Source organism: Seriola dumerili, unplaced genomic scaffold, assembly GCF_002260705.1.
Source record: "Seriola dumerili isolate Sdu_G_001 unplaced genomic scaffold, Sdu_1.0 BDQW01004506.1, whole genome shotgun sequence".
Taxonomy (NCBI): Eukaryota; Metazoa; Chordata; class Actinopteri; order Carangiformes; family Carangidae; genus Seriola; species Seriola dumerili.
Genome location: NW_019178761.1, coordinates 153,782 through 173,437, shown reverse-complemented (window position 1 = coordinate 173,437; position 19,656 = coordinate 153,782). Strand labels below are relative to the sequence as shown.

General features: G+C 45.3%; 1 protein-coding gene across 1 annotated transcript in view; it reads right to left on the bottom strand.

The window, feature by feature from the left end:
- Positions 1 to 265: 265 nt before the first annotated feature.
- The window catches only part of LOC111239795 (integrin alpha-3-like), a 21,193-nt gene continuing 1,802 nt past the window's right edge, over positions 266 to 19,656 (bottom strand). Inside the window, exons 3-29 of the mRNA XM_022769702.1 lie at positions 14,889 to 15,016; positions 14,498 to 14,583; positions 14,048 to 14,184; positions 13,839 to 13,945; positions 13,631 to 13,723; positions 12,720 to 12,779; positions 12,469 to 12,622; positions 11,782 to 11,975; positions 11,611 to 11,699; positions 11,383 to 11,516; positions 10,975 to 11,052; positions 10,507 to 10,574; positions 7,422 to 7,558; positions 6,171 to 6,314; positions 5,712 to 5,809; positions 4,891 to 5,059; positions 4,620 to 4,706; positions 4,391 to 4,470; positions 4,217 to 4,294; positions 4,023 to 4,125; positions 3,772 to 3,948; positions 3,532 to 3,666; positions 3,259 to 3,369; positions 2,314 to 2,412; positions 2,108 to 2,233; positions 1,779 to 1,921; positions 266 to 714 (exon numbers count right to left, since the gene is read on the bottom strand). Of these exons, the coding sequence (XP_022625423.1) occupies positions 1,811 to 1,921; positions 2,108 to 2,233; positions 2,314 to 2,412; positions 3,259 to 3,369; positions 3,532 to 3,666; positions 3,772 to 3,948; positions 4,023 to 4,125; positions 4,217 to 4,294; positions 4,391 to 4,470; positions 4,620 to 4,706; positions 4,891 to 5,059; positions 5,712 to 5,809; positions 6,171 to 6,314; positions 7,422 to 7,558; positions 10,507 to 10,574; positions 10,975 to 11,052; positions 11,383 to 11,516; positions 11,611 to 11,699; positions 11,782 to 11,975; positions 12,469 to 12,622; positions 12,720 to 12,779; positions 13,631 to 13,723; positions 13,839 to 13,945; positions 14,048 to 14,184; positions 14,498 to 14,583; positions 14,889 to 15,016 (2,983 nt within the window). The 3' untranslated portion in view covers positions 266 to 714; positions 1,779 to 1,810. The remainder of the gene's footprint in view (positions 715 to 1,778; positions 1,922 to 2,107; positions 2,234 to 2,313; positions 2,413 to 3,258; positions 3,370 to 3,531; positions 3,667 to 3,771; positions 3,949 to 4,022; positions 4,126 to 4,216; positions 4,295 to 4,390; positions 4,471 to 4,619; positions 4,707 to 4,890; positions 5,060 to 5,711; positions 5,810 to 6,170; positions 6,315 to 7,421; positions 7,559 to 10,506; positions 10,575 to 10,974; positions 11,053 to 11,382; positions 11,517 to 11,610; positions 11,700 to 11,781; positions 11,976 to 12,468; positions 12,623 to 12,719; positions 12,780 to 13,630; positions 13,724 to 13,838; positions 13,946 to 14,047; positions 14,185 to 14,497; positions 14,584 to 14,888; positions 15,017 to 19,656) is intronic.

Below are 19,656 nucleotides of genomic sequence, written 5' to 3'. Positions count from 1 at the left end.
GTAGCGTGAGTGATGATCCATGAGCGGAAAACATGTCTTAAGGACAGTTTGTTGACTGAATAACAGCTGAGGCAGAGTGTCTTAATGTCAGTCCTGGACCTCAGGAGGTTTTCCATCGCGCACCAGGAGACCCGGTTAGAAAGGAGCAGAAGCCAGGAGCATGCTGGGAAATGTTTATACAGAAAACACCATACATATATTTAAAAATAAAACATTAAACATGTTTCAAATACAGATAAATAATAAAAACAAGGTTCCATATACAAATAAATCAACAGCTGTTTACAGAGTGAACGCTGCTGTCAGATGAAAACCTCATATCTCCTTTTCTTAATACACATTGAACTGACTGTAAACAAGTTATGAGGTTGTTACATGTCAGCATACACACACACTCTCATACACACAGTCTGGCAGTGTGTTGGTCTGGTCTGGTCTGGTTGGTCCAGTTTGGTAAGGTTTGGTCCAGTTTGGTCTGGTCTTATTTGATCTGGTTCAGGGTACGTTTCCACGGATATGACCAGTCTCTCAGTGGGTCTCAGTCCAGGAAGTAACCCAGTGTTTCTGTGACTTCCTGTTCCTGGACGAGGGAAAGTGGTCCTGGATCAGGAAACCGTCAGAGTCCGTGTAGTGCTGCTGCTTGTGTTTACCCATAATCCTCCCCTGGTGGAGCGCTGCAGTCCGCCATGCAGTCCGACGCTCAAAGAAACCACACTACAGAAAACACAGGGATCACTGTCAGAAACCTTGTATGTCCACAGAGAAGATTGAAGCAGACAGAGGAACAGGTAGACAAGTGAACAGGTAGACAGGTGAACGGGTAAATAGGTGAACAGGTGAGCAGGTATACAAAACGTTGTCAGCTGATTTCGGCCAGTAACATTACAGGTCAGTAAAGTGAGAGGAGTTTATCATCTCCAGGTGTTTGGAAAGTTTTACCAAGAAACTGAACAATTGCAGGTCCACCAGAGATCTGGTTTAAAGAGAAAGGGGGTCACAGGAAAAACTGGTCTGATGTAGACTCAAGAACCTGAAGAGTCCCGTAGTCTCAGAATGACAGGAAAACACTGATTCATACAGATCAATAGAGTTATTGACAAGGTGATCAATCAGAACAGCCGGACAAGAAGAAAAGGAAGTAAAGAGGTGAGTCAAAAAAAGCTCCAGAAAAAACAGCCATCAGGTTCACCTGTAGACAACCAGTCAGTCAGTAACAGTCAGAAACAGTCAGTAACAGTCCGTCAGTGACAGTACATCAGTAACAGTCAGTTACAGTCAATAACAGTCAGTTACAGTCAGTCAGTAACAGTCAGAAACAGTCAGTCAGTAACAGTCAGTAACAGTCAGTCAGTAAAAGTCAGTAACAGTCCGTCAGTAACAGTCAGTAACAGTAAATAAAAGTCAGAAACAGTCAGTAACAGTCCGTCAGTAACAGTCAGTAACAGTAAATAAAAGTCAGAAACAGTCAGTAACAGTCCGTCAGTAACAGTCAGTAACAGTCAATAACAGTCAGTTACAGTCAGTTACAGTCAGTTGCAGTCAGAAAACCGTCCATCAGTAACAGTCAGTCAGTAAAAGTCAGTTACAGTCCGTCAGTAACAGTCAATAACAGTCAGTCAGCAATAGTCTGTCAGTGAAAGTCAGTTACAGTCAGTCAGTAAAAGTCAGAAACAGCCAGTCGTAACAGTCAGTAAGAGTCAGTCAGTAAGCGTCAATAACAGTCAGTAAGAGTCGGTCAGTAACAGTGAAGAAACAGTCAGTCAGCAGCTGGTCCTTACAGCAGGGCTCTCTGGCAGCACTGTGCCGAGACTCAGAGCTCCTCGGTCAGCCTCTCGTTTTCCGACGGCTGGCTCTTCATGTGGGCCTTCTGGGTCTTTGCCTCGTACAGCTCTCTGGTGTTGGCTCGCCTGAAGAACCCACACTGAACAGCAGGGGGCGACACAACAGCACTTTACCAACCAGGAGGTGATGATGATGAAACAAAGTCATGATTTTATGGTGATGAGAAATAATCACACATCTGTGGACTGTGGACTGTGGACTAAGGTGGATCCTACAGGACCAGAGGTATTGAGTTGGTCTTGTGTCACAGCTCAGCTCAGCTTACCTTCCAGAGCAGCAGGCAGATGAGAGCCAGCAGTGAGACTCCAGCCAGGAAAGACACCACAATGATCCACAAGGGGGCACTGGAGTCCAGCTGCTGGCCCAGGTCTGGATAAATGTGGACCTCAATCTGCAGAGACAGGTGTGATTTAGGAGGAAACACAGGAAATGACTGAAATCATCATGATTGATGATTGAGCGGTCTGTTACCTCTGTGCTGTGAGGCTCCATGTTGAGGGTGGGTTTGTTGGTCTGCAGCTTCAGGGTCGCCTGGCCCCTCACCACCACAGTCCTCGCATCGCTGTAGTCCTGAAGACACACAGTCACACTCAGGTCTCTGAGACTGCCTCACACTTACAGCTGGTTTCACTCAGACTCTGGACTGCTGCTCTCAGTCTGACTTTCTATCAACCCAGAGCTTGAAGGCTTAAAGTCTGGGTGAGGACCCTCTGCATGCTCCCCAAGGATATCCTCATATATATCTATATATATATTTACATATGTGTATAAATATATAGATAGATATAGATAGATATGTGTGTAGAGACTGATAGATAATCAGTCATTCAGTCTGGATCCAACAGTTGGTAAAACAACAGGCAGACAGAGAGACACCTGACTGAGTCAGCTGGACTGGATGTGGAGGGGAATCTGGAGACATCTAGAGACATCTGACCACTAGAGGGCAGAAGAACTCCAGCCTGACTGACACTCCTGATGCAGAATCATTATGAATATAGATCAAAAGTTTAAAAACAGGAGCAAAAAAACACACACATATATATATATATATATATGTGTGTGTGTGTGTGTGTGTGTGTGTGTGTGTGTGAGTGAGTGTGTAATACATATTTCCCCTGCTTTTAATTTTTGATCTATATTCTTATTCTATATTCTGTATACAATCTTCAAACACATCTGTAGTTGTGTGACAAACAGCTGTTTATCTCCACATCCATCTGTTCATCGACATGATGATCCATGTGTGACCTGATGAGTCTCAGTGTTTCCTCTCTGTTAGCTCTCTGCTGCTCAGAGAAGCTTTTATTCTGAAAACACTGAGACTGACCCAGACAGGAAATGAGCCAACGACCCAAAGCTGAACTGTGGATTCAATGACTTAAAGTTGAATAAATGTAAAGAAAGTGGCTGCACCTCGATCATGGTGGAATTCCACAGTCTGGCTTTGAGCGTCAGAGTTGCAGAGTTGTTCATGTTGATCAGTGGACAGACGAACGTCACACACTCAGCCCCACCTAAGCAGTCCTGTCACAACACATTTAAAACACCTTCAGACTTTATTTCCATTAGTACCTCAGCTCCGAAGCCTGAGCTCCAGTCTGAACAGATCCAAACTGTTCAATAACAACATCCACATGATTTTTACTCTGCAGCGCCCCCATGTGTTCAACAAATACTTGTTTGTACCAGAGTATAGGACTTCTTCTTCTGCCCCTGCAGGTGGAGGACAGGGAGACTGTTTTCACTCTGCTTCTCCTTCTTCTCCGTCAGCTCCTCCTCCTCAAGACTCCTCCTCCCCCTCTTCTTCTCGTCCTTTGACAGCTGAGGAAACAGAAACAAAAACTTACTAGTGATAGTTGGAAAGGTCGCAGAGGGTAAATTTTATTTTGAAAGGAGTCTGTGTTAGGCTGCTGTTGTCATGGTTACCTCAAGGTTGAGAGTATTGACGATATTGCCTGGTGGATTACAGCCAGGGTCTGAGGTGCCGCTCACTTGGATCTCTGTGAGGTACAGCAGCCACTTTCCATTGGACACCACCCTCGGCCAATCAAACTTCACCTCAAGGTTGCCTAGGCTACCCAGCGGCTTCCCACTGATGTGCACCTGTCAGAGAAGGTCGTGGGTTACACCTGATTTGTTTCCGCAGCCACAAGAGATGAGACTGATTTCAGCCAAACCTGAAAGGTGAAGAGTAGCAGACTGCCGACGTCCTCCGTCTTCTTCATGGCCGACTCTCCGATCACATGGCCACTGAAGGAGGTGGGGCCTGAAGGACTGATTCTGTCAGGACACAATTAACAATTCAGGTCATTAGGTCAAAGGTCAGAGGTCAGTATTAAACCTCTGAGGTGAATGATACTGCTGAACGTACAGAGTGAGGGACGTCTGCAGCGAATACTCCACCAACATGGAGACAGAGACCGGAGACAGATCTGACTGTTCGCTGAGACTAAAGACACACAGAGACACCAGTCAACATCTGTCCAATAAAACACATCTAGAGTGTGTGTGTGTGTGTGTTGGGGGGGGTTAGTGTGTGACCTACGTGGACAGCTGCAGGAGAGACTCAATCTCCCTGGTGTCCAAACTGATGTCTGACGGCTGAAATATGATCAACATCTGGACCTGGAAGACAGGAAGGTCCACATTCTCAGCAGAGGCAGCAGTACTACAGTAGAACTACAGTAGTACTACTGCAGTACAGACAGTAGTATAGACAGCAGTACTAGCAGTACTCCAGTGTCAGTAGCAGTAACAGACGATAGAGAACGTACCTTCTGGTTGCTTTTGAACGGGTTCCCCAGCTCACACAGAACAACAGTGTTCTCAATAGAACACTCCACTGTTGCTGTGGCCTCCCCCTGGAACACAAACAACCAGGTCCTTTAAGGTCAGTCTCAAATCATCCTGTCAGGTCCTTCAGGTAAAACCGTTCTTAATGTATAAATATCCGCTCATACGCAGACGACACTCTGCTCTCCATCTCCACTGGCTCCTTTCACACCTGCTAAAAGCTGGAGGACAAAAAGATTTCATCTACACTACCTTCGTTCGAACTCCAGAATATATGAGCGATGGCGGGATGCTAATATTCAAAATGGCGTTGTGAGCATCCTCTGCTGGTCGGCCCAGTGACGGCGTGTTGCTGACGTTGACCTCCAGAAACAGTCTGCTAACGCTGGTGTTGTAGTGTAACACTTGACTTCCCTTCTGCCTGAAAACACAGTCACACACACACATCAGCTCAGTGAGCTAAGACATGCTACATTGGTCAGATCAGGTCATGTTACAGGTCATGTGAGCTGTCAATCACCTGATCAGGAGTGACTGTAACTGTCAGAGATGTTTTAATTCTTTTAACAGTCAGTCCAGTCCTTTTGGATGAAGACCAAAGTCAAGACTCAAACCAAGTCCCAAGTTATTTCTCACTTTATTCGAGGTCAAGTCTGAGTGAAGACCCAGCTTCAAGTTCCCAGGCTGAAGGAAAGACTCAAGTCAAGTACTGAAGTCTTTCAGGTGAATCATGAGTCCAAAGAGAAGTCCTGGGTCCTTAAGGGCAAGTCTGAGTCTCAAGTCCTTTAGAGTGAGTTCAAGTCAAGTTTCAAGCCAAAGGATTTGACTGAAGTCTCACACCTACACTTTCAGAACAGACTAGTAAACGCTGCAGGAGACTCAGGAAGTTTAGACTGAGCAGCTCAATCAATCAATCAATCAATCAATCAATCAATCAATCAATCAATCAATCAATCAATCAATCAATCAATCAAACAAATAAACTGGAGCCAGTTTGTCACAAACATCATGTAGTGAAATCACCAGAATGAGAACCCTCAAGTTCTCTTAACGTGGAGGAAGGGTCCACTTACATGGTGAAGGGTTTCTGGTCTTCATCTGTGAACTGAGCCGCCATCTGCAGGTTACTATGGCAACGGTTATCAGAACCACAGGCCTTCTGGATATGGATCTGACAGATTAAGAAATTCAGCATCAGTGAGGGAACATTCAAACAGTGAGGTAGTTTTACATGTGGTTCTGATGTAGGTTCTGATCTGTTTGAAGACCTGGTTATGACCCGGATTGTGTTCTGTTGTAATGATTGCTTATGACTTTAGCTGTGCCAGGTTCTGACCTTTGCTCTGGGCTTTTGATTGGTTAGGAAATGGGTTCCAATGAGTTCTGACCTTGATTTCAATGGGTGCTGTGCTGGGTCTGACCTCATATCTGACTTTGATTCGGGTCGGTGATTCTGGTTCTCATTTGGGAACTGGGCTTGGTTCTGATTCTGGTTCTGTTTGGTTCCGACTTGGGTTCTGTTTGGTTCTGACCTGGGTTCTGAAGGGTCGGGGTGTCTGGCTCAGCACAGGGAGGCGTTTCAGGTCCTGCATAGAACCTCTTTTCTTCGGCAGCTTCTCGTACAGAGAGACATTCAGGGAGAAAACCAGAGGTTCCACTTGGTCTCGGATCGGACTCTGAGGAATAAACACACAGAAGAGAACCTCAGCAACTCAGAGAACATTGGGCCAACAGTAACGTCAACCTGTGGACAAGTCTCAGGTCTCTGCAGGTCTCTGCAGGTCTCAGGTCTCTGCAGGTCTCAGGTCTTTGCAGGTCTCAGGTCTTTGCAGGTCTCAGGTCTCTGCAGGTCTCTGCAGGTCTCAGGTCTCTGCAGGTCTCAGGTCTCTGCAGGTCTCAGCAGGTCTCAGGTCTCTGCAGGTCTCAGGTCTCTGCAGGTCTCAGGTCTCTGCAGATCTCCTGAGAGGAAATCCAGCTGAAAACGAGCAGCAGGAATGTGAACCAGTCTTTACAGTTATGGAACTAACTGGAACAGTGCGGAACATCAGGCCTGATGTGACTGTCTGAACGTGTCAGCATCACATGACTCACTGAGTCATCACAGATCTGACATCACAACAGGAAGAGAGAAACTGTCAAACACAGCACTCTGATAAGAACGGCACGCAGACGTGACAGGACGAGTCCGAAACGTCCTAATCCTGGTCCTGCATGTGGAACGTCTGACTCAACGCCCAGCATCGCTCTCTCAAGGAGCCGTCTGAAAAAACCTCGTATGTCCAGAAGTTCTTTTCAAACACGTCAAACTGTTGGTGTCAGAGCCGTCAGCAGTTCGTGGAGCAGCAGGATGTGAACTGTCAGACTGATTAAAGTTCAGTCTTATCACACGCAGCACCACTTCCTCTAATCAACTAATCAACTCATTAAACATAAAGAGATATGCTTGACCAAGTATAGAGTTCAGACACAAACCTCTTAATGTTAGTTTAAGATGCTAATGATAGTGTTGGCATGGATTTCACTCAGCTGTTAAAAAAGGTGGGGAACTGTCATGTTTGTATTTGTAGTTCCAGTATTTAAATGTAGGTTGTAAACCTGCTTTTCTCAGTGATGAACAAAGTTTTCTGAATCTAACTAAAAACATAATAAATAATAATAAAAATATCTGTAGATCAGATCATCAGCGAGGTTCCTGATCTTTGTAATGAGTCCTCGCGATGTGACTGTGATGAATGGCTTCACCTGTAGGGGGCGCTGTCTTGTGTTAAATGAGTGTGACTCACCAGCAGTCCAACTCGCAGGGATTCGCACTGTTTACTCGGCATCGACAGGTAACCGGAATAAATGCTCTGCTTGTTGGCATGGAAATGGAGGCGGGACTTGACACTGGTGATGTCAGCAGTCACAGTGAAGTGGACAGCTGTGAGAGGAAGACACAGTGTCATGTTAGCATGAGACAACACACACTGTAAATCTGTATATGACATGAAGGTAAAATCACAGGTTTCACAGAATAAATAACAACAACAACTGAAATCATTGCACTCTCTGATCACGAGCATTGAATCAGTGATTTGTTCAGTCACAGGATGATGATCCATAAAAACAGTAAAAACTGTTATTGTTTATAGGAAACAGACTCAGTGAAGTAATGTAACACAAAGTAACACAGACCTGACACAGTCTGATTGTTCAGTAAATGATCAAATAAACTCAGGAACACCATCTGAAAATTCACAAGAGTAGGATATTTATTCTTGCAGCAAGGGAACAAGTTACACACAAGAACTCGCAGTGCAAATGTTCAAAGAATGCAAGATTCACACAGAATTTATACACAGAATATGTGAGAGTGACCTCACATTGTTGCTGAAATGAGATAGACACAGTAGAGACTCGATTCATGCCTCATCATAGCTAATGTTTGGGTGTAGTGGCGAGGAGGAACAGCGAAGGTCACTGTGCTCCTCTCTGACAACTCCTGTCTTAAAAGTAAACGCAATAATGAAAAGTTCTATTCAGGATAATTTCCCTTTAAGAAGGTTACGTTTATCATAAAGTATCACAATTTTTCCAACACTGATCCACCATGAAGACCACAACTACACAAGAACCTTAAAGAGAAGAATATGGATCCACAGGATCCAGGACCCTGTCTGTTAACTGATGTGTTTACATGATGAGTTCAGGTACATTATATCTGACAGGTGATCAGGTGATCAGGTCGTTACATTCATTAATCTCAAGTTACAGGTGAAGACCAGCTCAGTGCTAAAACCACCAAACTAACCTGGTTAGCTTAGTTAAAACAGTTAGTTACTCAGTGTTAAATTATCATTGCTATTTAGTCTTTAATTATTAACCACCATGTTGTCATTGTCCTATGGAAACCAAGTATCTCCAAAACTATCAGTCCTGTAAACACGAATGTCCCTGACTGACTGACGGTTCTGCTGAGTGCTGCCTTTCAAGTCCTCTAACAAAGGAGAATGATCCAACATCACAGAGTTGCCACGGTAACAGCCCGTCCACATTCATCATGATAGATAAATAAATGCAAAAAAATCATCATCTTAATTATTATGAATTATTATCATCATATTATTATGTTTGTTCAGTCACTGTTCATTTACTTTATTATTTACTTCTGCTTTCATTAATCACATATGTGTGTGTGTGTGTGTGTGTGTGTGTGTGTGTGTGTGTGTGTGTGTTTGGAGGTTTTGGTGTCATAGCAACAGTGTGACCTCGTCTCTGATTGGTCAAATTAACAAGCCAGAACTAGGACACACAGATCTCTCAGAGGAAGTGTGTGTGTGTGTGTGTGTGTGTGTGTGTGTGTGTGTGTGTGTGTGTGTGTGTGTGTGTGTGTCTCAGATGTAATAATATCAGTTTCTGTAATGTGATTTATCATTCAGAGAAAAACACACAGAGGACAAGGACATGAGGACACACAAGGAAACATTATGATGTCATCTAATGTGTGTGTGTGTGTGTGTGTGTGTCTGTATGTCACTTTGTTGATTAACAGCATGGTTTAATTGACAGCTTTGCTCTATCAATCAATCAGGTTGGCCAATTAGCTGAGAGCGCTCGCTCGCTTGCACACGCACACGCACACACACACACATACACACACACGCACAGACACACACACACACACACACACACACACACAGGAAGCTGGTTGATGATAATTAATGACTCCTCACTATAAACAGACTCGTTAGCATCGTGTCCTCGTAAACACTCCATCTATCAGGTTAGCATGTTAGCATTAGCAGGGATGACTGTAAACTTGAAATGTGATGTAATGTCTTTGATCCTGGTTTTTCTGACATAGTGAAGTCAGGTTTGTGTCGACACTGTTGGACGTGTCTTGACTTTATGAACAGATGATTCCGTCTGTTGAACTGGAAACCTGCAGGTCCAGGAAACTGATTGTGATAACAGCTCTGATGATCTTATGATATGATGTATTTATACCAGTTATTATTCTCAAACTGTGGAGGTTACAATGATTGGAGGAGAGGGACTTTGGGAAAATCTAAACTCAGACTGGGGGGGTAGAACATACATTACATGTCATTTACATCATCTCCCTGCTTATCAGCTGAGCGAGACTCTGGGGAACTGGAGAGTCCAGCTGTTCACATCTGTGCTGAGGAAGGTGTTTGACCTCACTGCTGCTGGAAGGAGGTGGTGAAGGGTCTGCTCACTCTGCTGATGACTTCTGGACTGAGGATGTGTGGACCCAGCCTGTCTTGTATGACGCCTGTTATCCTGGTCTGGCTGATTGTACTAAATAAACTCATGGACTCATGTTGGACCACATCCTCTGCCTGCACAGTAAAGAGACCTGGTCTCTGACCCACCCCCAATTGGGCACCTCTTTCTGGAAGGAATGTTGCAGCCTCCTGGGCGCTTCAGTCAGTCTCTCCTCCGGGTTCCACCCCCAGACCGACAGCCAGACACGGCGGCTTGACCCGGAGCTGGAAGCAGAGCTATGCTGTCCTCCCAGAACTGTCCTCCAGGTCCCAGAGGACTCAAACAACTCACTCCTCTGTTCCTCCACCAGCCTGTCCCCATCTGTGCCTACAGTTACCGACCTCTTTCTGGACTTCAAATGCCACCACAAAAGTCGTGTAACTTAATTAACTGCTGCAGTAAATCCAAAGTCCACAGGCAACAAATAATATCCACAGACTGACCTCTTAGTCTAAAGAGTAACTTCCACAGGATGTAAACAGAAAACCTCACTGTGGGCTTCAATATAAATTCATTTAAATTAATTCTTTTAGAGCTGAAATGATTGATTGACAGACACCAGTTCACAGTATAGAGCTCGGACTGTTGTTGTTTACTCACTGATGTTGTCTCTGTCTCTCCTCTCTCCGGTACTAAAGATGTAGGAGAAACACACCTCCACCTGGATACTGATACACACACACACACACACACACACACACACACACACACACACACACACACACACACACACACACACACACAAATTCAAAATCATGTCTCCCCCAGTCGCTGATAAGTTAATACAGGGAGAATAAACTGTGTAAAACCTCAATCTAAATTAAAAGGTGGGTTTGGTCTTGACATGATTAGACATTAAAAAGGTTTCTCTTCATTACTGAATTTTGTTTCTCTACAATGTGAAAACTCTGACTCAGGTCAAAGACTGGACCAGATACCGTCCTCAAGACGACCTAAATGATGACATCTAACCCTACACACACACACACACACACACACACACACTGAGTCAGTCTGTTAGCATGTTAGCTTGTTAGCCTGTGAGCAAGTATCAGCTTTGAATCTCACCAGAAGTTGCAGCTGTTCGGGTCGACGACGTCTGGAGAAACTCTGAGGGTTTTATTCAGGTGGATGACTGGACGAGTTCTGAGGAAACAATTAATCAATCAATTAAAAGAATCAATAACTGATATGTAAACATGTGAGCAACATGTTTATTTACATGTTTACACACAGACTGTATAGTTGTTATTAGTTATTATAAACTTATTATAAACTTATAAACATGTTTTATGTTGTTTCACACTGTAGCTGATGTTTTCTATTTGAAATCTACACTAAAGAAAATATATACAGTACATGTGTATATAATATATATATATACTATAAATATAAATGTTACATATATTTTTTTTAAATGTGGAGCAGTAGAGGTATAACGGAACATGAACAGAACATCGTAAATGACCTGACTACCTGAGCAGAGCAACGCTGTCATCCAGAGAACCAACCACCAGGTCTGGATATCTGTTCCCATCAACATCCAGACCTCCGGACAGGGAGTACCCGAAAGTCCTGAACCCAGGAGAGACACTGCTGCCCCTGATCACCTGCACAGAGACAGGGGGTGTGGGATTCAGGTAAGGGTCAGGTTTATGTTAATGAGGGTTCTCTTAAGTACAGGAAGACAAACTTGTGTGAGACCTGGCTCGGTTCTGTAGAGACCCCCCCACTGCTCCCAGTCCAGATCATCACACTTCCTGTTTCATGGAAAGGAGCTCCGACTGCAAAGTCTGAGAAACAACAACAAGCTGATTAATGGTTACTGATTACTAACGTGACCATCATGTCATCATCAGCGAGGTGTGTCCTCACCCTGGAAGCCATCTTGGTTCAGGTCTCCAGCAGCAGTAACAGCCATACCAAACCCAGATCTGTCCGGCCCCCTCAGGACCACACTGGGTCTGGAATCAAACCTTCCTCCTGCATTCATGTAGACATAGACTGCCCCACCCGCCTCCTGCTGACGGTGGAAGTAAAAAGGAGCGCCCACCAGCAGGTCGTTCCAGCTGCAGGGCAGAACCAAGACGTTACCGACCCATGCTGCGACCTCAGACTCGTCAGGGTCTATCTATTCTTTATATATCAATATATATTATTATATATTTATTGATAGATGCTCTATATTCCTGTTAACACGAGTTCTTCACATGAAGCTAAAGATTTGATTCTGAATATGAATATAAAATGTTAAACTAAAATACTAATTTAAAAATTCAATCGTGGTTAAATTGTTTCCAAAAATTCAAAATCATGTCTCCCCCAGTCGCTGATAAGTTAATACAAGGAGAATAAACTGTGTAAAACCTCAATCTAAATTAAAAGGTGGGTTTGGTCTTGACATGATTAGACATTAAAAAGGTTTCTCTTCATTACTGAATTTTGTTTCTCTACAATGTGAAAACTCTGACTCAGGTCAAAGACTGGACCAGATACCGTCCTCAAGACGACCTAAATGATGACATCAGTGTGAATCATGTGACCTGTAACCTGTCACGTTACCCGTCGTTGTTGAGGTCGGTGGTTGCCACGGCGTTGCCGAAGTACGAGCCCGTCTGTTCACCACGTAAAGTCTGCTGAACTATCAGTTTATTATTGTGTTTCACTGCCAGCAGCACAGAGCCACGGGCGTCATCTTTACTGTCCTTAGGAGCTCCTGTCAATCAATACAACAATCAATACATCAATACATCAATATCTGTGTGTTCTGGCTGAAAAATCAATATAGGAGTGACAGTAAAGTCGTCCATCACCTGTTACTATGGTTTCATTAAGTTCAGAGAGAAGACGACGAGCCTGAGTGATGGAGTATCCTGAAAACACACACACACACACACACACACACACACACACACACACACACACACTGGTTGTGTTCAGATAGATGAGCACAGTCTGGTCTGTCTTGTCTTGACTCAGGACTGTTACACCAGAGACCAGGTCCACATCCAGAGACCAGGTCCACATCCAGAGACAGTCCACATTCAAGAGACCAGGTCCAACCCAAGAGACCAGGATCCACAATCCAGAGGACCACAGGTCACAATCCAGAGACCAGGTCCCACATCCAGAGCCCAGGTCCCCGGGCGGAGACCTGGTCTCTGGAAGAGACTTGTCTCTTTGGTTTATGTTAAATGTAAATAAACAGGTTGAACTGTTTATGTATGAAACCAGAACAGGATCTTTAACCTGAACCAGAATCTGTGAGGGTCTGAATAGAACCAGATCTCTACAGGTGGTTCAGAGACTCTGGTGGGAAACAAACACGTCTGTGACCTGATAAATATGTAAATTAAGCACATGATCACATACTGCAGATGTGTCAGCAGCTTGTTCTCATGGTTTTCCTGCTGCAGGGGAACTGCTCTCACGGGTCCATGAGAACAGTTTACAGCTGAACCACAACCACAGCCAGTTCACTGAAACAGGAAGTCTGAGCAGTGACTGTCAACTATTTACCTATGCTCAGACAGAAGAGCAGGTACACGACACACCTGCATGAGCTGAACCGACCTGCTGCTGCTGGTTTTCAGACCTCAACCCAAATCAAGACTGAGGCTGCACTTCAGTTAAACAACAGTTTGACAACAGACCACTGGATTACTTTGAGAGTGAAGAAAGTCTCTGTCTATGTTTTTTATGGAGATTTAAAGGGAGAATTCACCAATATAAATGTTCCTGCTCTGCATGTTGGTGAAGGAGTTCTTCTGAGTGTCAAAGACATCGTCTGGGTTCATCCAGGACACATGGACGTTTCCTACAACACAAACACACACACACACACACACACACACACACACACACAAACAAACAATAGATTAAAGTAAAAGTGGTGAGTCAGTTTCAGTCACCACAGCAGAACAGAACGGTACCTTGCCATTCGTAGCTTCCAGGTGATCCGACGATGACCTCAGTCTGAGTGATGGAAGCTGAAATCCCCATGTTACACATGACCTCTGCTCTGACATCACCCAGGTGACTAAACACACACACACACACACACACACACACACACGTTTACTGACCATGAATATCATGTGTCATGTGACCTGTGACCTTTGATCTGTGTCATGTGATCTACCTGCAGGGCTGCTCTGGGTTCTGCCAGTGTGAGTCGTTGTCATGGTACTGTAGGTCATTTCCACGGAGATAACATCGGCCAATCATCTGCCTGAGTTCTAATGGTCCATAGAGTTTAACAAACCGATGTCCACATGCCTGGAGACAGGGTGGACAGCTAGTTAGTTAGTTAGTTAGTGAGATCACTGTTGCATTTTGTCAGTTAGACAACAGGATAGTAGTTAGTACAAGTAGTTGGTAGTTATTGGTGTGACTTAGTTAATCATGTTCCAGATATTCAGCTGGTCAGCAGTCAGTTAGATTAGTTAGGTAGATAGTCAGTGAGTTAATTAGTTAGTTGGTCAGTCAGTTCATAAGTTGGTTAGTGACCAGTCAGTCATTAAAGTTCTGGACTCGCGTCTGACCCTTTAAACAGTTACAGACTAATCAGCCAATGAGAACACAGACTCACCAGGACCCGCCCTCCGGGTCGGCCCTGACTCGCTACTGAGACACCCAACCACATGTCTTCAATCAGGTCCTCAGCCAGGTTCACATCTGGAACAGTAACAGGACAGTTTCATGACTGGCAGTTGCTGTGGTTACCACTGATTACCGCCCACTCAGGAAGTCTTATCATGTCTGCGCTGTGATAAAAGCAGCAGCTGTCACTTCACACTGAGGGATGGAGCGCTCGTAATGCAGCAGGGCACTGATAACATCAGACCTGAGCTCTGAATGCCGCTCTCTGATTGGCTGACACAGACATTACAGACCAGCCAATCAGAGCCTCTCATTTAAATTACATTAAAGGAACCTGTGTTGTGTTCAGCTCTTCTTCATCAGATATAAACTTGACTCACTCGGGTCGACGAGCTTCATCCTGCTACAGTCTGATTGGTTCACGGTGATCGGGCAGCTGTACACGCCTCCTGTTCGATTGGCTGGAACATCAGGCTCCGCCTTCTCCCTGGGAGCTCCGACCAACAGCCTGTTAGACAGGTGAAACAGGTGAGACAGTTGGGACAGGACCTGTAGAGCAAGGCACTGCATCCTGGAACTCCTTCAAGGAGCTTTTAAATTTCTTCAAGGAGTCCTGGAATGGTATGAAATACTCCAGGGGCCTTGTAAAGCATCCTGCAACTCCTTCAATGATACCCTGAATATCTTGAACAACGCTGCAAGTCTCAAGCCTTGAAATGCCCCAAAGGCATTCCAAAGTATCCTGGAATTCCTTCAAGGACACCTGGAATGTCCTGGAGGACGCTGAGTCAGTCTGATGAACATAAATCTGAATTTTTTAAAGTATATTTTTTGAGCTTTTGTGCCTTTATTGGACAGGATAGGAGAGAGCGACAGGAAGGGGGGAGGCAGAGAGAGGGGGATGAAATGCAGCAAAGGGCCGTCTGATGCGGGACTCGAACCGAGGCCGACTGTGGCCTCTACACATGGGGCGCCTGCTCAACCCACTGCACCACACGACGCTCCATAAAGCTGAGTTTTGTTCCTTTGTTGCCATTACAGAGTCTCAAGGACACACACACACACACACACACACACACACACACACACACACACACACACACACACACACACGGACCAAGGACAGGAAACAGACAATGACAGACAGCTGAGGTCATCTGACTCAGATCACAGCCCCTCCCTCAGTGATTGGTCAGCTGTGTGCAGGTGAGAAAGTGGTCGGGGTCTGAACGTGTCACTTTTCAAGTGAACAGCTGAGGTCGACATTATAAACGTGTGTGTGTGTGTGTGTGTGTTTCATTTCCTGTTTCCTGATCTCAGATCACTCTTCCAGCTGAACACACAGCAGCTCAGTTGTGTTACCATGGCGATGAGATGACAGGTATCATGTGTCAAACGCCCGTACCCCTCTCTTCTTCAAGGTCCTTCCATGATCCGACGCCTCCTTGAAGAAATGTCTGGTGACATCACACACCAGGAGCTCTGTCTCTGCAGCCCCTCCCACCACTGAGACTGCAGAGCTCTCAGGTGGTTCTGGTCCTGGTCCTGGTTCTGGTTCTGGGTTCAGAGGGTCTGAAAATGGACATGTGGAGTCACAGCTGATGGAGAAGACTTGATCATGTGACCTGGAGTCATGTGACTTCACAGAGACCTCCAGGACATCATGAGGGTTTCCTCCACAAGGACCCAAAAACCACCTCTATCTTAGTTCTGGATCAGGTCTAGATGTTTGGTTTGACCAATCACTGAGGAGGAGGTGTCTGAGGGGCGGGACTCTCAACCAATCAGAGGAAACATCGACCTCCTGACCCCTGAACTCCCACAGGAAACGACATTATTACAGTGTGTGTGTGGTCCATTACCAGCCAATACAATTAGGGAACATAAAGAGATGGTTGTCATGGTGACCATGAAGACAGACAGCCAGGTGACCTCTGAGTGACCTCATCACTGCGGTTTCCTTCAGTTGATCCACAGACAGCGGCACACCTAATACTGGACTGATACTGGACCTGATACTGGACCTGATACTGGACTGATACTGGACTTTGTCCAGTGCCACCTTGTGGACTAACTTCATAACCCAGATTTCCTCCTTAAACAGCTTTACACGTCCCTCAAACCTCTTCTAGGTTTACAAGGACCAGACATCTTTCTGAAGAACTTCCTCAGTGACTCCTGGAAACACTTCAAGGACCTTTTCAAGGCCCCACCACCTCTGATGCTTCTCATACTTCAGGAGAAATACATTATTAACACTGCAGGGCACGCACCTGACTGAGTGTGTGTGTGTGTGTGTGTGTGTGAATTCCTCTTGTGTAACAGAGTTTAAAGTATTTTTCATTTACAGAACACGTGCAGTGTATTATTACACTACAACACACACACACACACACACACACACACACACACACACACACACACACACACACACACACACACACTTGTTAACAGTCCTGATCAAGAAAGACAGACCAGACTGGCCTTATCTATTCATGAACATAACCAGTGTGTGTGTGCTGTTCGGTGTGTGCTGTGTGATGTGTGTGTGTGTGTGTGTGTGTGTGTGTTGCTGTGTGTGTTGTAGTGTATAATTACACTGCACGTTGTTCTGTAAATGAAAATACCTTTAAAACTTCTGTTACACCCAGGGAATTCACACACATCAACAACACACACAGCACACACTTCAGTCAGGGTGCGGCCACATGCAGTGTTACACCTACATGTATTTCTCCTGAAGTTATGATGAAGCATCAGATGGTTGGGTGGGGCCTGGAAAGGTCCTTGAAGTGTTTCCAGGTTTCTGAGGGAAGTTCTTCTAGAAAATGGTCTGGTCCTTGTAATCTAGAAAGAGGTTTGAGGGATCGTTATGTAAAAGTGTTTAAGGAGGAATCTGGGTATTGAGGTTAGTCCACAAGGTGCATCTGGACACAAGCTCCAGTATCAGGTCCAGATAGCTCAGAGCTCCGCGTCCAGTATCAGTCCAGTATCATGTCCCAGACCAGTTCTCATAGACTGCAGTTCAGGTTATCAGGTCCTTAGGATATCCAGGTCCATATCAGTCCCAGTATCAGTCCAGTATCATTGTCCAGTATCAGTCAGTTCATCCAGTTCAGTTCCAGTATCAGTCCAGTATCAGTTCCAGTATCAGGTCCAGTATCAGGTCCTTCAGGTATCAGCGATTACGTCCAGTATCAGTTCCAGTATCAGCCCCCCAGTATCAGCGTCCAGTATTCAGGTCCAGTATAGGTCCAGTATCAGTCCTTAGTATCAGGTCCCAGTTATCAGGGGTCCAGTATCAGGTCCAGTATCCAGCCCCCATACAGTCAGTATTCAGGTCCAGTATGTGTGCCGCTGTTCTGTGGTCAATGAAAACCTCAGTGATGAGGTCACTCAGAGGTCACCTGGCTGTCTGTCTTCATGGTTCACCATGACCCCAATCTCTTTATGTTCCCTAATTGGATTGGCTGGTATGATTGACCACCACACACACTGTAATAATTCGGTTTCCTGTGGAGTTCATGGGGTTCAGGTTGAGGTCGATGGTTTCCTCTGCATTGTTGGGTCCCGCCCTCAGACACCTCCTCCTCAGTGATTGGTCAACCAAACATCTAGACCTGATCCAGAACTAAGATTAGAGGTGGGTTTTTGCGGTCCTTTTGTGGAGGAAACCCTCATGATGTCCTGGAGGTCTCTGTGAAGTCATCATGGACTCAGGTCACGATGATCAAGGTCTTCTCCATCAGCTGTGACTCCACCAATGTCCATTTTTCAGACCCTCTTGAACCTCAGAACCAGAACCAGACCAGGGACCAGAACCTACCTGAGAGCTCTCTGCAGTCTCATGGTGGGAGGGGCTGTCAAGAGACAGAGCTCTTGGCTGTGTGATGCCACCCAGACATTTTCTTCAATGAGGCGTCGGATCATGGAAGTACCTTGAAGAGAGAGGGTTACGGGCGTTTGACACATTGATACCTGTCATCTCATCGCCATTGGTAACACAAACTGAGCTGCTGGTGGTTCAGCTGATGTAGAGCTGATCTGGAAGATCAGAAACAGGAAGAAACACACCACACACACACTACACACACACAGTTGTATAATGTCGACCTCGCATGTTCACTTTGAAAAGTGACACGATTCAGACCCCGACCACTTCTCACCTGCACAAGCTGACCCATCACTGAGGGAGGGGCTGTGATCTGAGTCAGATACCTCAGCTGTTCATTGTCTGTTCCTGCCTTGGTCGTGTGTGGTGTGGGTGTGTGTGTGTGTGTGTGTGTGTGATTGTGTGTGTGTGTGTGTGTGATTGTGGTTGCTTGTGTGTGTGTGTGTGTGTGATCCTTGAGACTCTGTAATGTGCCAACGAAAGGAACAAAACTCAGCTTTATGGAGCGTCGTGTTGGTTGCGTGGTTGTAGCAGGCGTCCCCATGCTGTAGAGGCCACAGTCTGGTCGCAGTCCCGCAATCAGACGGACCCTTTTCTGCATAGTCATCCCCCCCGCCCCCTCTCACACTGTTCCTAATAAAGGCACAAAAGCCCCATATAAATATATCTTATAAAATCATTGATTTATGTATTCAGACTTGAACTCAGCGTCCTCCAGGACATCTCAGGTGTCCTTGAAGGAATTCCAGGAATACTTGGAATGCGGCTTTGGGGCATTTCAAGGTTTGAGAGCTGCTCCAGATATTCAGGTATTCATGAAGGAGTTGCATGGTATGCTTTACAAGGCCCCTGGGTATTTCATACCATTCCCTAGGGAACTCTGAAGAAATTTAAAAGCTCCTTGAAGGAGTTCCAGGATGCAGTGCCTTTCTCCAAGCCATAGCCTTTCTTTTGTCCTTGTGTTCAGTGACTGGACATGCAAAAGTGTAATGTACTGGCGCTCCACACGTGAAAGGCGGCAAGCTGATTCTTTTCCAGTGATCTAATATGCGAGAGGAGGCGCTGAATTAGATTACAGATGCACATTATAGTTGAAATACTGTACGAGTTACTTACGTGTAGTGATATTGAATGGATTCGTTATTAATGTTGCATTATTGGTTTGAATATTGTGTTAAGCTGTTTTGAGAGATGCAGTTACAGGACTCAATCTGCTCCGTCTGCAACCTCACCGCTGATAAACTCAGATCTACGTG